The following is a 14,934-nucleotide window of genomic DNA, read 5'->3' as shown; positions in this document are numbered from 1 at the left end:
TTTTAAAATAGATATTGAAATAGAAACAAGCTATTTTAAATTGTAATAAGTTGCAGCCATGCTAAAATCTAACTGACTTTAAACTTTTGAAAAGTAGTGCGTTTACACACAAACACACACACACACACGTCCCATTTGCTATCCTTGTGGGAATCTCCATACACTGTAAAAAATGATTGTGATTTAACAGTAAAAAACTGTGAAAATGCTACGGTAAAAACCTGTTACATGGTTAACGGAAACTTCCTGTAAAATTTACAGGGAAAACCCGTAAACTGATGTTCCCAGAATTCCCTGCGTTCCATTTCAAATTCTGTTTGAATTTGACGTTTTTTCTTTGAAATAACTATGTTTCTTCTTAGTTTTTTCTTATCAGTTATGTTTATTAGGGTTGTATGTTACATCTAATGTTGTTAAATTAATGTTTATAGCATATTTCATTTTAAGGAGTCTCACCATGATGGTGTTTAGTGCTTGTATGAATGACACTGCATCTGCACCTTCTGTAAATGCTATTGTTTAAAAGTTGCTTGTGATGGACTTTGGCTCATCATGTGACTTTCTCATCATCACCTGCATTTGGTGGTTATCAGTGTATTTCAAAAGAACAAAACAGATTTCAGTACTTTAATAGGTTGGTATATTAAGATTATATCAGTTAAAGAAATTACGGTATTTAACTGTAAATTTAAGTTAAAACCGTAAAACCTAAAACGTTGCTACTGTATTTTATACGGTAGAATTCTGGCAACCACAGCTGCCAGTATTTTACCGTGAATTTGACAGATTTTTTTTTTACAGTGTAGGCATAAATGGTTTTTCTACTGTACAAACTGTATTTTCTATTGCCCTGGCCTACACCAACACCACAGGAACCTTTCTGCATGTTTACTCTCTCAAAACTCACTCTGTATGATTTATAAGCTTGTTTCCCCATGGGGACCTCAATTTAGGTCCTCACGTCTGTGTGCATTCAGGTTTAAGTCCCCACTGGGATAGAAAAACAGGTATTTATGGGTAGTTGACAAATAAAAATTGGACTGTGTCCTATGGTGTGACATAGCAAAAAAATGTAGGAAAAAAAAAACTTAACATACAAATTACATGAGAAAAATGTAACTTAATTCTTAGAGTTACAAATAGCATGAGAGAGGTTCATCTTTTTTTTTTTTTTACATTTTCCCGTCACATCATAGGACACATTGATATGTCAACTACCCATATATATTTTCAAGTTTTACACAATATAAAAGTAAACAATGAATAAAATAAACAAGCTAAAAAATTGCACTTGACCTGAAGGGCATTGCTAGTTGCATAATCAAAACAAGAACTTCACTTTTGTCAATACGTTTTTTTTTTTTTTTTTCATATTAAACAATAAGTAAACGGCAGTATAGGAGGAGAATCGTATGTAGTAGACGTTTCATCTAGAAAACAAACCACAACCTTCACAGGGCCCTTGGTCCCCATGGTGACCAAACAACAACAATCTCAGCCGTGCACTGCCGGTCTTTAGGCATCAAAGCACCATTCTAAGAACAGCCAATCAGCATGCAGAACACTGCTTCAAGGCAAAGATGAATAGCTGGGAAAGAACTTTCATATGAACTATAACAAAAACCCCTTATATAAGAAAAACAATGTTCCATTTTAAACCAAACTAAATTTGGTTTACGAGCCTTAAATTGTGTTGCTGCCACATGTAGAGCATAGCTGTGCATACTTGTCATATTTAAAATCAAAACAAGTGCTTTGGGTCTAAGATATGAGCTAGTCATATTCTGAAAAATTACAAGTGACCCTGAAAAGACAAGCACACACATTCTTTTAATTTCTTAATAAACTACAAGAATGTTTATCTCATGTCGTCACATCCTGTGTAACTTGTATTAGGGTTGGGCCGATAGCCGATGGCTGATAGACATCACGATGTTGTGATTCCACGCGCTTTTTAGTTTCACTTTCACTTTCGAGATTCACGATCGCATGAACTCTGTTTATACTATGGAGCGGCAGTACTTACCACACATTTTACAAGATCAGATGCTTGTCAGTTGTGCTCGGGATCTGCAAATCATTCGCCATCGTCTCAAGCTGGTCGCACTCTTGATCAGAAGAACAGATGCTGAATAGCGCCGCTGGTGTGCGAACGCTCATAGAAAATGTTTTTGAATTTTAAAGATGTGGCGCGACGCGGTGCGATGCTGCTCTTCTCGTCCAGTGTGCGAACAGCTTCAGTCATCTCTCCTTACTCTGTCTGTTTCACTGCAGACATCGTCCGATGCCAATTTTGTAGACATCGCTCAACCCTAGTGTATAGCAGACCTATTTGTGTGGATGTAACTTTTGTTTGTTGTGACTAACTATTCCACAGAGACACACAACCCGTAGCAATCTGTCAGCATCCTCCGCCAGCGTGAACACAAATGTAGTCGCTGAGGGAGTCTGCTAATCTCTTGAGTGCAGTGTGTTCTGCAGCAAACCTTAATTAAACGCTTGTCTAAATCTCCGCCATCCATTCAGCGATCCTGTGGTGAGCTCAGCCAAAAGCAATACGTATCCTATATATAGATCGTTCACTGTTACTGTACTTAATAGCCTACATTACAGTGCCCACACACACAGATAGAGCTGAACAGGATTAATAAAACGAACAGTGAGCCCTAAAGCTCCTTAAGGGCCAAGAAGATCCACAGGGTCTGAGGGAGAATATCTGTGTTGTGATCAGACAGGCCACATGATTAACTCTATATATAAAAAAAAACAAACAAACAAAAAAACCAAATGAAATGGCATGTTTGGGATTATTTGATCATCATATGAAAAATGCTCTGTTGTGTAGTATCTTACATTTTTTCTAGTTAATTTTTTTTTCAGTAAGAAATGTACTTTAGATCTATAATCACTGATTCTAGTTCATATCCCATGTGAAATAAACATGCAGATTCAAGCATGTAAAGTCCTTGATTAAAAATATAAAATACTCAAAGATTATGCTTTCCTCTCTTTCATTTATGTATAATTATAACAAATGCAAAACATTTAAATAAACAACAAGTGGGTAGTTGATAAACAACACTGATTTGAATATTTCTTTTTAGCTTTTTGCATATTATATTAATATAATAAATTATACACGCATAATAATTAATTATAAAATATCATATAAGGCTGCAATGAATTCTAATAATTAAACAATAAAATTTGATATTACATCACATAATATATGTTGCATTTCATTACATACAACAATAAATGATACTATAAACTGCATTAAATGTTAATATATCATGTCAACTACACATTTACGGTTTCATAACTAACCACTGTTTTTACTTAATCTGCTTTATTTTACATATGTCAGTTACTAAAGTTAATAAAAAAGCATATCCAAAGGCATTTTATATACTACATAAAATCCCTTTGGATATGCTTTATTATTATATTTTGTGTATACTATAATATATAGTATATACATGGTTCTGATATATAAATATAAAATGTATAATTCCTTTATTAGTATTATGTTTTTATATGTTATATAGGAAGCTCTTGTTTCTAAGTTATAGGTAGAACACACTTGTACAACTTGACTAACGAGCAGAAGGAGGTTTAACCTGTTGATCAGGAGCAAGGAAAGTTGCGAATATGCACGCTATTCAGCAGTGAAACACAAACACTGTTTGAGACATGCAATCTGTCATGAGGAACTTTAACATGCAAAGCTCCCCTGACTGTAGTGTTTTAGCATTGCTTACCTTGAACATTATCAAACTGTCTTCGAGTGCAAAGTGCTCTTCGTGTGAATGCATGAACTTCAGACTGTTGCCCTGAGAACAGCCCATAAACTAATACCACCAGCCCGTGCTTCCATCACCAAGCGACGAGGCAAACATGGACTTCTCACCTGCTTTTTGTCAAATGCATGTAAGTTAACTCTAGGGTCCAAGCTGCTTTTACTTTTACTTTTGTTGCTGTCCCAACCGCTCGCGTCTGCCAAAATCTCTGGAACTCACACCACGCGATTAGTTTTATTTCACTTCACACTTAAATATTCAAGTACAAAGCGAAATGTGCCAGGTTTTGTGTTCTAGGGTGGAAATCTTTTACTTTTCTTGCAGTAAAACCCCTAACACGCGACAACAAAGACGAAGGATTAATTAATTATGCAGTATTAAATCTAGAAGAGCGAGACCTTGATTTGAAGGCGGGGCTTCGTTGACAAAGTAAACAGAACGCGGGATTGAGCATTTGATTGGCTCCTCGACGAAGAAGGCGGGGTTTACAAAAATACAAGACCACTATTGTCCACATAATGAAACCATGTAATCTTAATCTCTAAATAAATAAGGATGTCCTCATATAGCTGGACACAGAGCAACATGCGTATTTATAGTCATAAATCGACATAATTCATAAATTGTGATATCACTGTCAGCCACATGATGGCGCCATAAAACAGCTATTTAAACTAGGTAGCTGTCAGTAGTGGAAATATTGCCACAAATTTCTTCCATGTGTCATGCACAGTATCCGTGGTCCACATAAATCAAAGTACCGTAGTATTAGTTCGTTCATATGGCAGTAGCCTAATCTAGTGCTTTTAGTTATTTATACACGATGCTGTGCATTTTACTTCTTTCAATTCATTTTTAATACAAACACAAACTAGACAAAAATAGCTATATGCAAAATGAAGCCTGCAATCAATTATCCCCTCATATCCAGTGTTTTCCTCTTCCAGCCGAGAGCTAGCCTATATGGTTAATGAGGCTTTCTATTTGCATTGTACACATCTAATGGTTTTCTCTGTGCTTTGACACCTAATGAATGAAAAACCACAAAATGCTTGCTGTTAGCAGATAACTAACCAGTCAAGATAATCGTGTTTGTTTGTGTATGAATTGGTTTGATCAAATGGGTTTCAAGGCATGCTACTAGGGAATTACTTCATATTTTAGTGAGACGTGAGGGGCTATTAATTTTACATTATCTAGCTGATTATAGTTAATGAGATTTGTACCTGCCACAAGCACCAGAAACTGGTGTGAGATGAAGAATGGAAAGACAAAAGGAGGATTTTTCTCTTTTTCTGCACTTTGTCTTTATTGGAAAATAAATACACACTTTCTGTATAAATACCATGGCTGTGATGTCTTTTCTTTAAACTGTACAAGAGGCAGGCAGACAGAGGAACAAAGGCAGCGGGTTGTTGAGGTAAAACAATTGTAAAGGGAATAAACTAAGATAATACAATGGAATAAAAGTACAGCTGTGCAGTGATGTTTCAGCATACTGTGTTGATGTTAAAACACGAGTGCTTCTGAGGGAATTATTTTGAATGCAGGTCAAGTAGGAGAGCTCAAGCTGAAATTTTGACTGTCTTTCAATATCTGCTGTCAGTCACAACACCAGCAGATATCAGCAGGATGAAGGGTCTCAATCTTTATCTTCTTTACTAGGACTGCCTATGACATGTCACTTATGAAGTCATAAATGCTGTTTTGAAAGGTCATATAGACCTGCATTTGGCACTCTCCAAAAATACACTCCACTGCAGTGTCTCATGGTGTATTTAAAGCAGTACCATTAGATTTGTAACCTTCACCAAATGGTAATTTGGCCTGTCCCACATCAGAGGTCATGACCTTAATGGTATCCAACATAAATCATAATATTATCATGTTCAATAAATGTCACATTTTTAATCGTCAAATATTTCTAACAAATTTAAATGACCAAAACATTTAGCTGTATATTTTGCTCCCAACCCTGCTACCACATGATTTTCCTGCCATTACAAAACAATTTAACATGTAAATAATTTCTAAATTTGTTATAAGTATTGTTGTGTTCACTGCATGTGTCAAGCCCAACACTGTTGTAGTTAAGCTTGACTGTCATGACTGCTTAATTCTATTATTTTTTTAACTTGATAAATTTTGTTGGTTAATAAATGTAGAAAATTACTACATTACTAAACTGTACCGCTGTGATTTTTGTGTTTATATACCACTATAGTATTATTAATATTTTGTATGGACTTTTATCTTTATATTTTATAAAATATATATATTTCTTTTTATTTTGTGCTTTTTTCCCCCCAATTTTTATTTTTTTTTTCTCTTAAGTTCTTTCATTATTTGTTTTAGTCATTTTAGCACTTCAGGTTAAACTTATTTCAGTTAATTGCCAAGGCAACATTTCTAATTTCTAAAGTTGAAGATTTGTTTTATTTGCATTTTCCAAATTTTGTTAAGATTACAGACACTGCAAACCTCATTGAAATTGAAAATGAGCAGAAAATAAAACCATTACTTTGACCTTCTGAGGTCGGTAATCGACAATAAGAGCAATAAATTTAAGACTTTCAGGACAAATCCTGAACATGCAATCATGATTCTGCCAATGTGTTTGGGGACTTGTGAGTAACCATATGTTTATGCATATTTGAAGGTCGGTACGGTCAGAAATGCTTTGTTCTTTGATCTGTATTCCTGTCCAACCATTTGAAAACACAACAGCTCCGTGGCTCCACACGTGTGCTACAGAGAACTGATCTCCATTTGAAGAGCTGCATCATTGGGATGAGATGCTGGTGGAAAGACCCCTCTCTCTCTCCTCGGAAGCCTTTCATACTGATACCTTTGTGCATTCAGGACTTTGCCATGAACGTTCTGCAACCGTGGGATGAACAATGAAACAAAGCTTTGACAAAAGAGTACATATTCCTAATGCTGTCAGACAGGTGCGTGCAGAACTGAGTTTTCATGGGATAAATTCGACTGGATAAATGCTTTACTGCATTCAGATGACTGATGAAAGCACAAATATATCCAACTGCAGGAAGTAAAAGAGACAAGGATAAAACAAATAAGCAACAAAACAAACAGGTGATAAAAACATGGATTTGGAGCAGCAAATCCATTACATTCACAGCAAAAAATGATTTTCTTACACAGTGTTTTTGTCTTGTTTTCTAGTACAAATATTTAAACATTCCTAAAACAAGACACACTTACTTGAGAAGCAAAATGACTTAAGATATAAAGTCTTGTTTTCTAAAATGCTATTATATTCCAGTGGGCTAAGAAAAATAATCTTCTTGTCCCTTTGTATTATTATTATTATAATTTATTTTTTTTACAAACATACAACTTTTCACTTCACAAGATATTAATTGATGGACTGGAGTCGTTTGGATTATTATGATGTTTTTATTAGCTTTTTGGACTCTAATTCCGACGGCACCCATTCACTGCAGTGGATCCACTGGTGAGCAAATGATGTAATGATTAATTTATCCAAATCTGTTCTGATGAAAAACAAACTCATTTACATATTAGATGGCCTGAGGGTGAGTAAATGGTCAGCAAACGTTCATTTTAGGATTTGAGGATTTTTTTATATTTGTTCTACAAAACAAGACAAATGCGAAGCAAAGTAGGAAAAGTAGGAAAATAATTTTTTGCATTCTATAAAACTTGTTCATTCAGTCAAAGGAAAAGATTTCAGAATGATATTATCAACTTTTTACAAATAATTTACTTAAAATATATAGATATACCATATACACTGATAAAATGTCTGAGTCTAACAAGCAACACACTGTAGCGGAGTGAAAATGGTGGCATAGGATCTACGTGGACTGAAGATGGCTGTCATATTTGAGAGGGTGGGCAGGTGGAAATGAGCAGTCCTGTGCTTGCACTAGTCAATATTTCAAAGCTTCAGGTAGTTTTCACTCCCCTTCTCACACACACATATCTTGGCTCTGTGGGACTTTTTCACACTCTGCCTCTGCATTCAAAGACAGACAGACTCGCACACATTACAAAGACACCATTTCTCATTTCCCTCTCCCACTTGTTCCCACTTATATAACATGACTGACACATTGTTGCTTTGTGTTGCCACCTCTTCCCAGTCTGAATGCTTTTTTTTGTCAATGCATCAATCATGTAGCTGTCGTCAAAGGCAACTCATATATTTCACTTAAATATGGTTCACAGTTAAAATATAAATATATAAGCTTAAAAATCATATGATTAAAATAAATGATGTCTCATGGCCAATAAATAATAATTTCATGTTTATTTCTTTTTGTTTAAAAACTTTGTGTAAAGGAGGGAACTTATTTTTTGTTCCGTGTGGAAAATATAGTTTGTTGCTATGGGGACGCTACATAGGTGCACTCGCTAAGATTATAGAGAGGGATATGTGCTGCGGCTTGCGAAGCCTGCTGTTTGAAAGCCCAGAAAGATTTTCAAGTTATCCATAAGTTTTGTCGGTGAAGTGTGAAGATGAATACCCCCTAAGTTTACCCTCTCGGGTTCATGCGGCCAATGAGGTATATTTTCTGCCTTTGTCATTTATTTGTGTTACGCGACTGTGTTTGTAACAAACAAATTAAGATATTATTTTACATGGCATAAATTTATGTTTTATTTATTTGTTTTCTATGTAATTTCGTTTATTGTCTGCAAGTATGTCACGAATTTAAGGTTAATTTATGCTTTCTGTGCTTTGTTTATACCAGTTCTGACGGCAATATGGTAATATATGGCAATAAAGGAACATGTTAAGACACGTTTGAAGATTCTGTCACCAAATAAATGCCCGTTAAAACCCAGGAATGACTTGAGCCTTTATTAAACCTCGAGGGGAGTAACAGTCAGAACTCAGCCTGCTTCGTGCTGGAGGAGAAGAGAGCGGTGCCTGTTGCAACGGAGCCATTAACGAGCAGCTCGTTACATCGTTAACTATACGCTCACGAGCATTAACGACAACACGAACTGCGTGCACGGAAAACCGACAAGTGGCAACCGGAGTCCAGAAGTGTCGTGAGGTCAAGCTACAAAGAAGTAACACATTTAAACAAGTTAAATGTTAAGAAGTAGTTTAATCCTGCTAACTTTAAAGGGACTCTAAAGTGCTAAAAGAGGTTAAGTGTATGTTTATTCAGTTCAAGTTTAAGTTTAAGTGTATGTTTATTTCTTTGTAAGGTGATTATTACAAACTAATTGCAAATCTTCACAAGTTATTTGCTAAGTCAAAGGTACACTAAGGTATTTTAAAGGGCAAGTTATATTGGTTTTCTTTCACACTGAAGGCCATTTCTTTATTTTCATACAAGGTGAAAACAGTTCATAATTTGCATTAAGACGTTTATTACACATTTTAAATTAATTCTAACAGAGTTCATATTTACAGTTAAAAGGTATTATATCCCATAGTTCATTACAATAATTTAGGTAACCTTACAACACACAAGTAATTTGACCTTAAGTAAATACACATACATCAGCTCAAGTAGTGAGATGTCTGAGCCTGAAGTCCAAGGAAGCGAAGCTGTGAAGTTGCAGGAGCAAGCAAACCCTGATGAAGAAACTGTAGTCTCAAGTCCACAGCAAGAGGCAAATACAAGTCAAGCAGCTGAAGAAGATGCTTTGAGAAAAAGCCAAAGAACCAGAAAGCTTACTGAAAAGGGCCAAGCTCTACATGAAGAAAGAATGAATAAGCTTCAGTGTCGCTTTAAGACCAATTATGACAAATGGAAAGTGATTGCCAAACAAGCTAAGAGAGCACTCGATGCACCTAATACTGTAAGCTTACAGGATCATATCGTAAGGGTCCAAAATGTTTCAGGAGAAGTAAAGCAAACCTATCACGAGTTGCGCAGTTATGACACTCCTGACAGTGATACCCGTCGCCGAGTAGACACATGTCATGCTGTTTCTGTAAGGATAATAGAACAAGCAACAGAAATTCTTAAAGAAGAGGAATGTGGTAAATACCCAGCTAAAAGGTCAACTCACTGGAGTGAGGTTGGCTCGGTGTTCCAATCAGCAGCATCTCACAGGTCCAAACGTGTGGGTACTGCAATCACACGTTCAAGTCATTCAAGTAAGTCATCTGCGAAGAGACAAGAAGCAGCAGCAGAGCTGGCTGCAATTGAAGCCACCTTGAAAGTGATGCAAGAAATGCAGCGTGAGCAAAGGGAACTTGAAAATCTTGAAGCTGAAAACAGAAAAAGACATGCACAACAAGAAGCAGAAAATGTTGAAAAACAAAAGACATTAGAAGAAAAGCGAAGGCAGATAGAGCGCTTTGAAACTGTCAAGAAAATGGAAGCCGCCAAAGCACGTCTGAAAGTTTACGAACAAGAAGCAACTTCAGATGAAGAAATATCAGACCTTCTACACAGTAAGTCTAAGCCGCATCTTACCTGGTTAGTTTGCCTGAATTTCACCTTTCACAACCCACTGCTAACCTGCAACAACGCACTGTGCCACAAGAGGCCACAAGCCGGCAACATGCAACCAATGCTACACAAGAAGATAGCACTACCGCATTAGCCAGAGCGTTAGCAGAGTCAATCAACATAAGCCGTTTACCAGTACCAGAACCTTCAGTCTTCATTGGAGACCCACTCAAATACAAAGATTGGAAAATGTCCTTTCAAACCCTGATAGAAAGGAAGAACATCCCAGTAAATGAAAAGCTCTACTACCTCCGCAAGTACATTGGTGGGTCAGCAAGAAAAGCAATTGAGAGCTATTTTCTGTTGGGGACGGACACAGCGTATCTTGCAGCATGGGACATTCTGGAGGAAAGGTATGGAAGCTCATTTGTAATCGCCAAAGCCTTCAGGGATAAGCTCACATCGTGGCCAAGGATAGGACCAAAGGACTGTGATGAACTACGAGAGTTCTCAGACTTTCTCAGAGGCTGTGAAGCAGCAATGTTCCAGATTAAAAATCTTGAAGTTCTCAGCGATTGCACCGAAAACCAGAAAATGCTCAGCAAGCTTCCTGATTGGTTAACAGCAAGATGGAATAGAAAAGTAATTGAGATTCAAGAGGTAAGCGGATCATTTCCAACATTCAGCAACTTTGTCGACTTCGTCACAAGAGAGGCCAAGATAGCGTGCAATCCAGTAACGTCGCTTCATGCATTAAAGGCAAGTGACTCTGAAAAAACAAAGACCCCAAAGACCAGAAGTGTTGGTGCAAAGGTGCTAGCAAGCAGCTCAGAAGAGAAACCAGACATTAAGATGTGTATCTTCTGTGAAAGGCCAAACCATGTAATTCATGTTTGTCGAAAGTTCATGGACAAGTCAATTACTGAACGAGTCAAGTTTGTACAGACAAGGGGCTTGTGTTTTGGATGTCTCAGCCCTGGACACCATTCAAAGAAATGTGAAAAGAGAAGTATTTGTAACGCATGCAAAGGAAACCATCCAACATGCTTACATCAGGAACGTGACAAGGAAGTCAAAAGGACAAAGGATTCTGACAAGGAACAAAAGGACACAAGGGAAACCAAACAACGAAGTACAGAAACACCAAACCAGGCAATATCCAACCGTGTTGTACAAAACACTAACAGTGATCTCACATCCACAATCATTCCAGTTTGGTTATCCACAACAAGTGATCCAGAACACGAGGTTCTTGTCTATGCCCTTCTGGACAGTCAGAGCGACACCACATTCGTTCTTCAAGAAAAAGCGGACGCTCTAGTCACAGAAAAGAAACAAGTGCAGTTGAAACTTTCTACCCTGTCATCCAGGAACACAATCATTCCAAGTCAAAAGTTATTTGGGATACAAGTCAGAGGCTTCTATACATCCAAGAGAATCCCTCTCCCAACTACATACACAAGAGACTTTATCCCTGCCAATCTAAGTCACATTCCCACACCTAAGATAGCAAGAGCATGGCCTCACCTAGAGCATCTTGCTGAAGAGATCGCTCCCATGATAGAGTGTGATGTCGGCCTGCTTATAGGGTACAACTGTTCGCAAGCTCTGATACCCAGAGAAGTGGTGTCAGGGAAGGACAATGAACCATTCGCTCAAAGAACGGACCTTGGTTGGACTATAGTCGGCGGTACTGATCCCTGTGTGGACTATGGTGACGCTATAGGAAGCAGCCACAGAGTCATAGTCAAAGAAGTGACACCTTCTGTTCAGTCACCAACCTCCTTACCAAATTAAGTCATGTACGTCTGTCGTACACAAGTCAAAGAGCTAGTCACACCACTAGATGTGATCAAAGTACTAGAGTCCGATTTCAATGAACGCCGTGTGGAGGACTCTCACTTATCCCAAGAGGATCTGTGTTTCATTTCCATGATGGAGGAAGGAGTAAAAATGAAAGCAAATGGTCACTGCGAGTTGCCCTTGCCCTTTAAGAAGAACAGACCAAATCTGTCAGACAATAAAATCTGTGCCGAACACAGACTCAAATGTCTAAAGAAAAGATTTGAGAAAGACACGCAATACCACAAAGACTACACAACATTCATGAATGAAACAATAACACGTGGAGATGCGGAAAAGGTTCCATTTGATGAACTGGACAAAAGCCCCTCCTGGAACATCCCTCACCATGGGGTCTACCACCCCCAGAAACCTGGAAAGATAAGAGTTGTGTTCGACTGCTCGGCAAAGTACAAAGGTGTGTCATTAAATGACTTTCTGCTTACTGGGCCAGAGTTGACCAACAGCTTGGTAGGTGTTCTATGTCGGTTTCGTAAGGGTCAAGTAGCGGTGATGTGTGACATAGAACGCATGTTTCATCAATTCCATGTCAAGCCAGAAGATCAAGACTACCTCCGATTTCTGTGGTGGGATAATGGAAGCTTCTACTCCAACCCCTCCGTCTACCGTATGCGTGTTCATCTTTTTGGAGCCGCTTCGTCACCCGGCTGCGCAAACTACGGCCTCAAGTACATTGCAGCTCAAGGGCAAGGTCATTTCAGTGATGCCACAATTCGTTTCATTGAGAGAAACTTCTATGTGGATGATGGTCTAATAAGTGTCCACTCAGAAGAAGAGGCTATTCAGTTGGTAAATGAAGTAAGACAACTCTGCAATACAGGCAAGTTGCGACTTCATAAGTTCATATCAAACAGCCAACAAGTATTGGCATCCCTCCCAAAGGAAGACTGTGCAGAGACAGTAATGAAACAAGATTTAGCTCTTGGCGAACAACAGATTGAGAGAGCTCTAGGCGTCAAATGGTGTGTCGCCTCAGACCATTTCCAGTTTCGAGTAGTCGTGAATGAGCGCCCTCTCTCCAGAAGAGGAGTTTTGTCCACAGTTGCCTCTATCTTCGATCCACTTGGCTTTGTGGCGCCTTTCGTCCTACTCGGGAAACAAGTACTTCAACAAATGTGCAGTGAGAAGATCGACTGGGATGAGCCACTGTCAAATGAACTAAGGCCACGGTGGGAGTCCTGGCTTCTGGATCTACAGAACTTAGCCAATGTCAAGATTGAGCGATGCTACCTACCAGTTGATTTCAAAACAGTTCACAAGTATGAAGTTCACCATTTTTCAGACGCAAGCGTCACGGGGTATGGAGTCTGTACTTATCTAAGAGCAACCAGCACAACAGGACAGATACACTGCGTCCTAGTCATGGCCAAGGCCAGAGTATCCCCCACAAAGGTAACCACTGTACCAAGACTCGAGCTGTCCGCAGCAGTTGTAGCAGTACGCACAAGTGACATGCTCAGAGGAGAATTGGAGCTTGAAGACGCCCAAGAGTTCTTCTGGACAGATTCAAACGTCGTCTTAGGATACATCAACAATGACGCAAAACGGTTTCATATCTACGTAGCTAACCGCATACAGCGCATCAAGGAAAGTACAAATCCAGCCCAGTGGAAATACGTGATGTCAGAAGACAATCCCGCTGACCATGCTTCACGAGGGCTTAAGGTAAAAGAGCTCATTGCTTCCAATTGGTTTAGTGGTCCAGAATTTCTCTGGCAGGAAGAGCTTCCAAGCGGTGAGGTTAAGGTGAGCGAACTTGATACCAAAGATTCAGAAGTGCGCAAGGTCATTGTGCACCAGACCTCAACCACAATAGATTCTTTCACTAATCGCTTCCTTAAGTTTTCAAGCTGGACAAGACTAGTGAAAGCAATCGCCAGACTCCAAAGATTTCTCAAGGAGTTTAAGGGTACAATACAGAGAACCAATGAAGCCACAAGTCTCGAGGAAAGACAGGATGCCGAGCTTACCATCATGCTCATTGTACAAAGGGAAGTCTTCTCCAAAGAGATCGATGTTCTTGAGTCACAAAGGGAGATGACCAAAGACAAAACCAGTAGGCTGTACCGACTCAATCCCTTCTTGGACCACAGGGGCATTCTTAGAGTGGGAGGTCGATTAGAGCATGCTGCCATGCATCCACACATCAAACATCCAGTCATTGTACCTAAAAACAGTCACATAACAAGGTTACTGATCGATCACTATCACAGACAAGTGCAACATCAAGGGCGTGGTATGACCATGAATGAGTTGAGATCAAATGGTATCTGGATTCTTGGATGTAGTCAAGCTGTGTCATCAGTCATCTACCACTGCGTCAAGTGCAGAAGGTTTAGACGTCACACAGAAGAGCAGAGAATGGCAGACCTGCCGCGTGAGAGAATGGAGACAACTCCTCCCTTCACGTATTGTGGGATGGATTGTTTTGGTCCATTTTACATCAAAGAAGTTCGGAAGGAACTGAAACGTTATGGACTGTTGTTCACATGCTTGTGTTCTCGTGCAGTGCACATAGAGTTATTTGATGATCTATCAACCGATGCATTCATCAACTCACTTCGTGCCTTCATTGCCCTACGTGGAAACGTTCGTCAACTCCAATCAGATCAGGGCACCAATTTTGTTGGAGCGAGGTGTGAATTCCTGAAAGCAGTAAAGGAAATGGATCAAGAATGCCTTAAACAACTAGGCTGCGAGTTTGTCATGAACCCTCCCTCTGCTAGCCATATGGGCGGAGTTTGGGAAAGGCAAATCCGGACAATCAGAAATGTGTTAACATCTATACTGGATCAGTCATCCCGAACACTCGACAGTTCATCCTTACGGACCTATCTTTATGAAGTGATGGCAATCATAAACAG

The 14,934-nt window shown here is 38.8% G+C and overlaps 1 protein-coding gene across 1 annotated transcript; it reads left to right on the top strand.

The window, feature by feature from the left end:
* The first annotated feature begins 8,194 nt into the window (after positions 1-8,194).
* LOC306856446 (uncharacterized protein) lies at positions 8,195-10,455 on the top strand. Its single transcript, XM_079395741.1, has 2 exons — positions 8,195-8,353; positions 8,543-10,455. Exon 2 carries the CDS (start codon positions 9,324-9,326, stop codon positions 10,359-10,361), a length of 1,038 nt encoding a protein of 345 aa, XP_079251867.1. The 5' UTR covers positions 8,195-8,353; positions 8,543-9,323; the 3' UTR covers positions 10,362-10,455.
* The last annotated feature ends 4,479 nt before the right edge of the window (positions 10,456-14,934 follow it).

The sequence above is a fragment of the Barbus barbus genome, assembly GCF_936440315.1.
Source record: "Barbus barbus genome assembly, chromosome: 36".
NCBI classification, from domain to species: domain Eukaryota; kingdom Metazoa; phylum Chordata; class Actinopteri; order Cypriniformes; family Cyprinidae; genus Barbus; species Barbus barbus.
This window is presented reverse-complemented; position numbering and strand designations above follow the sequence as displayed.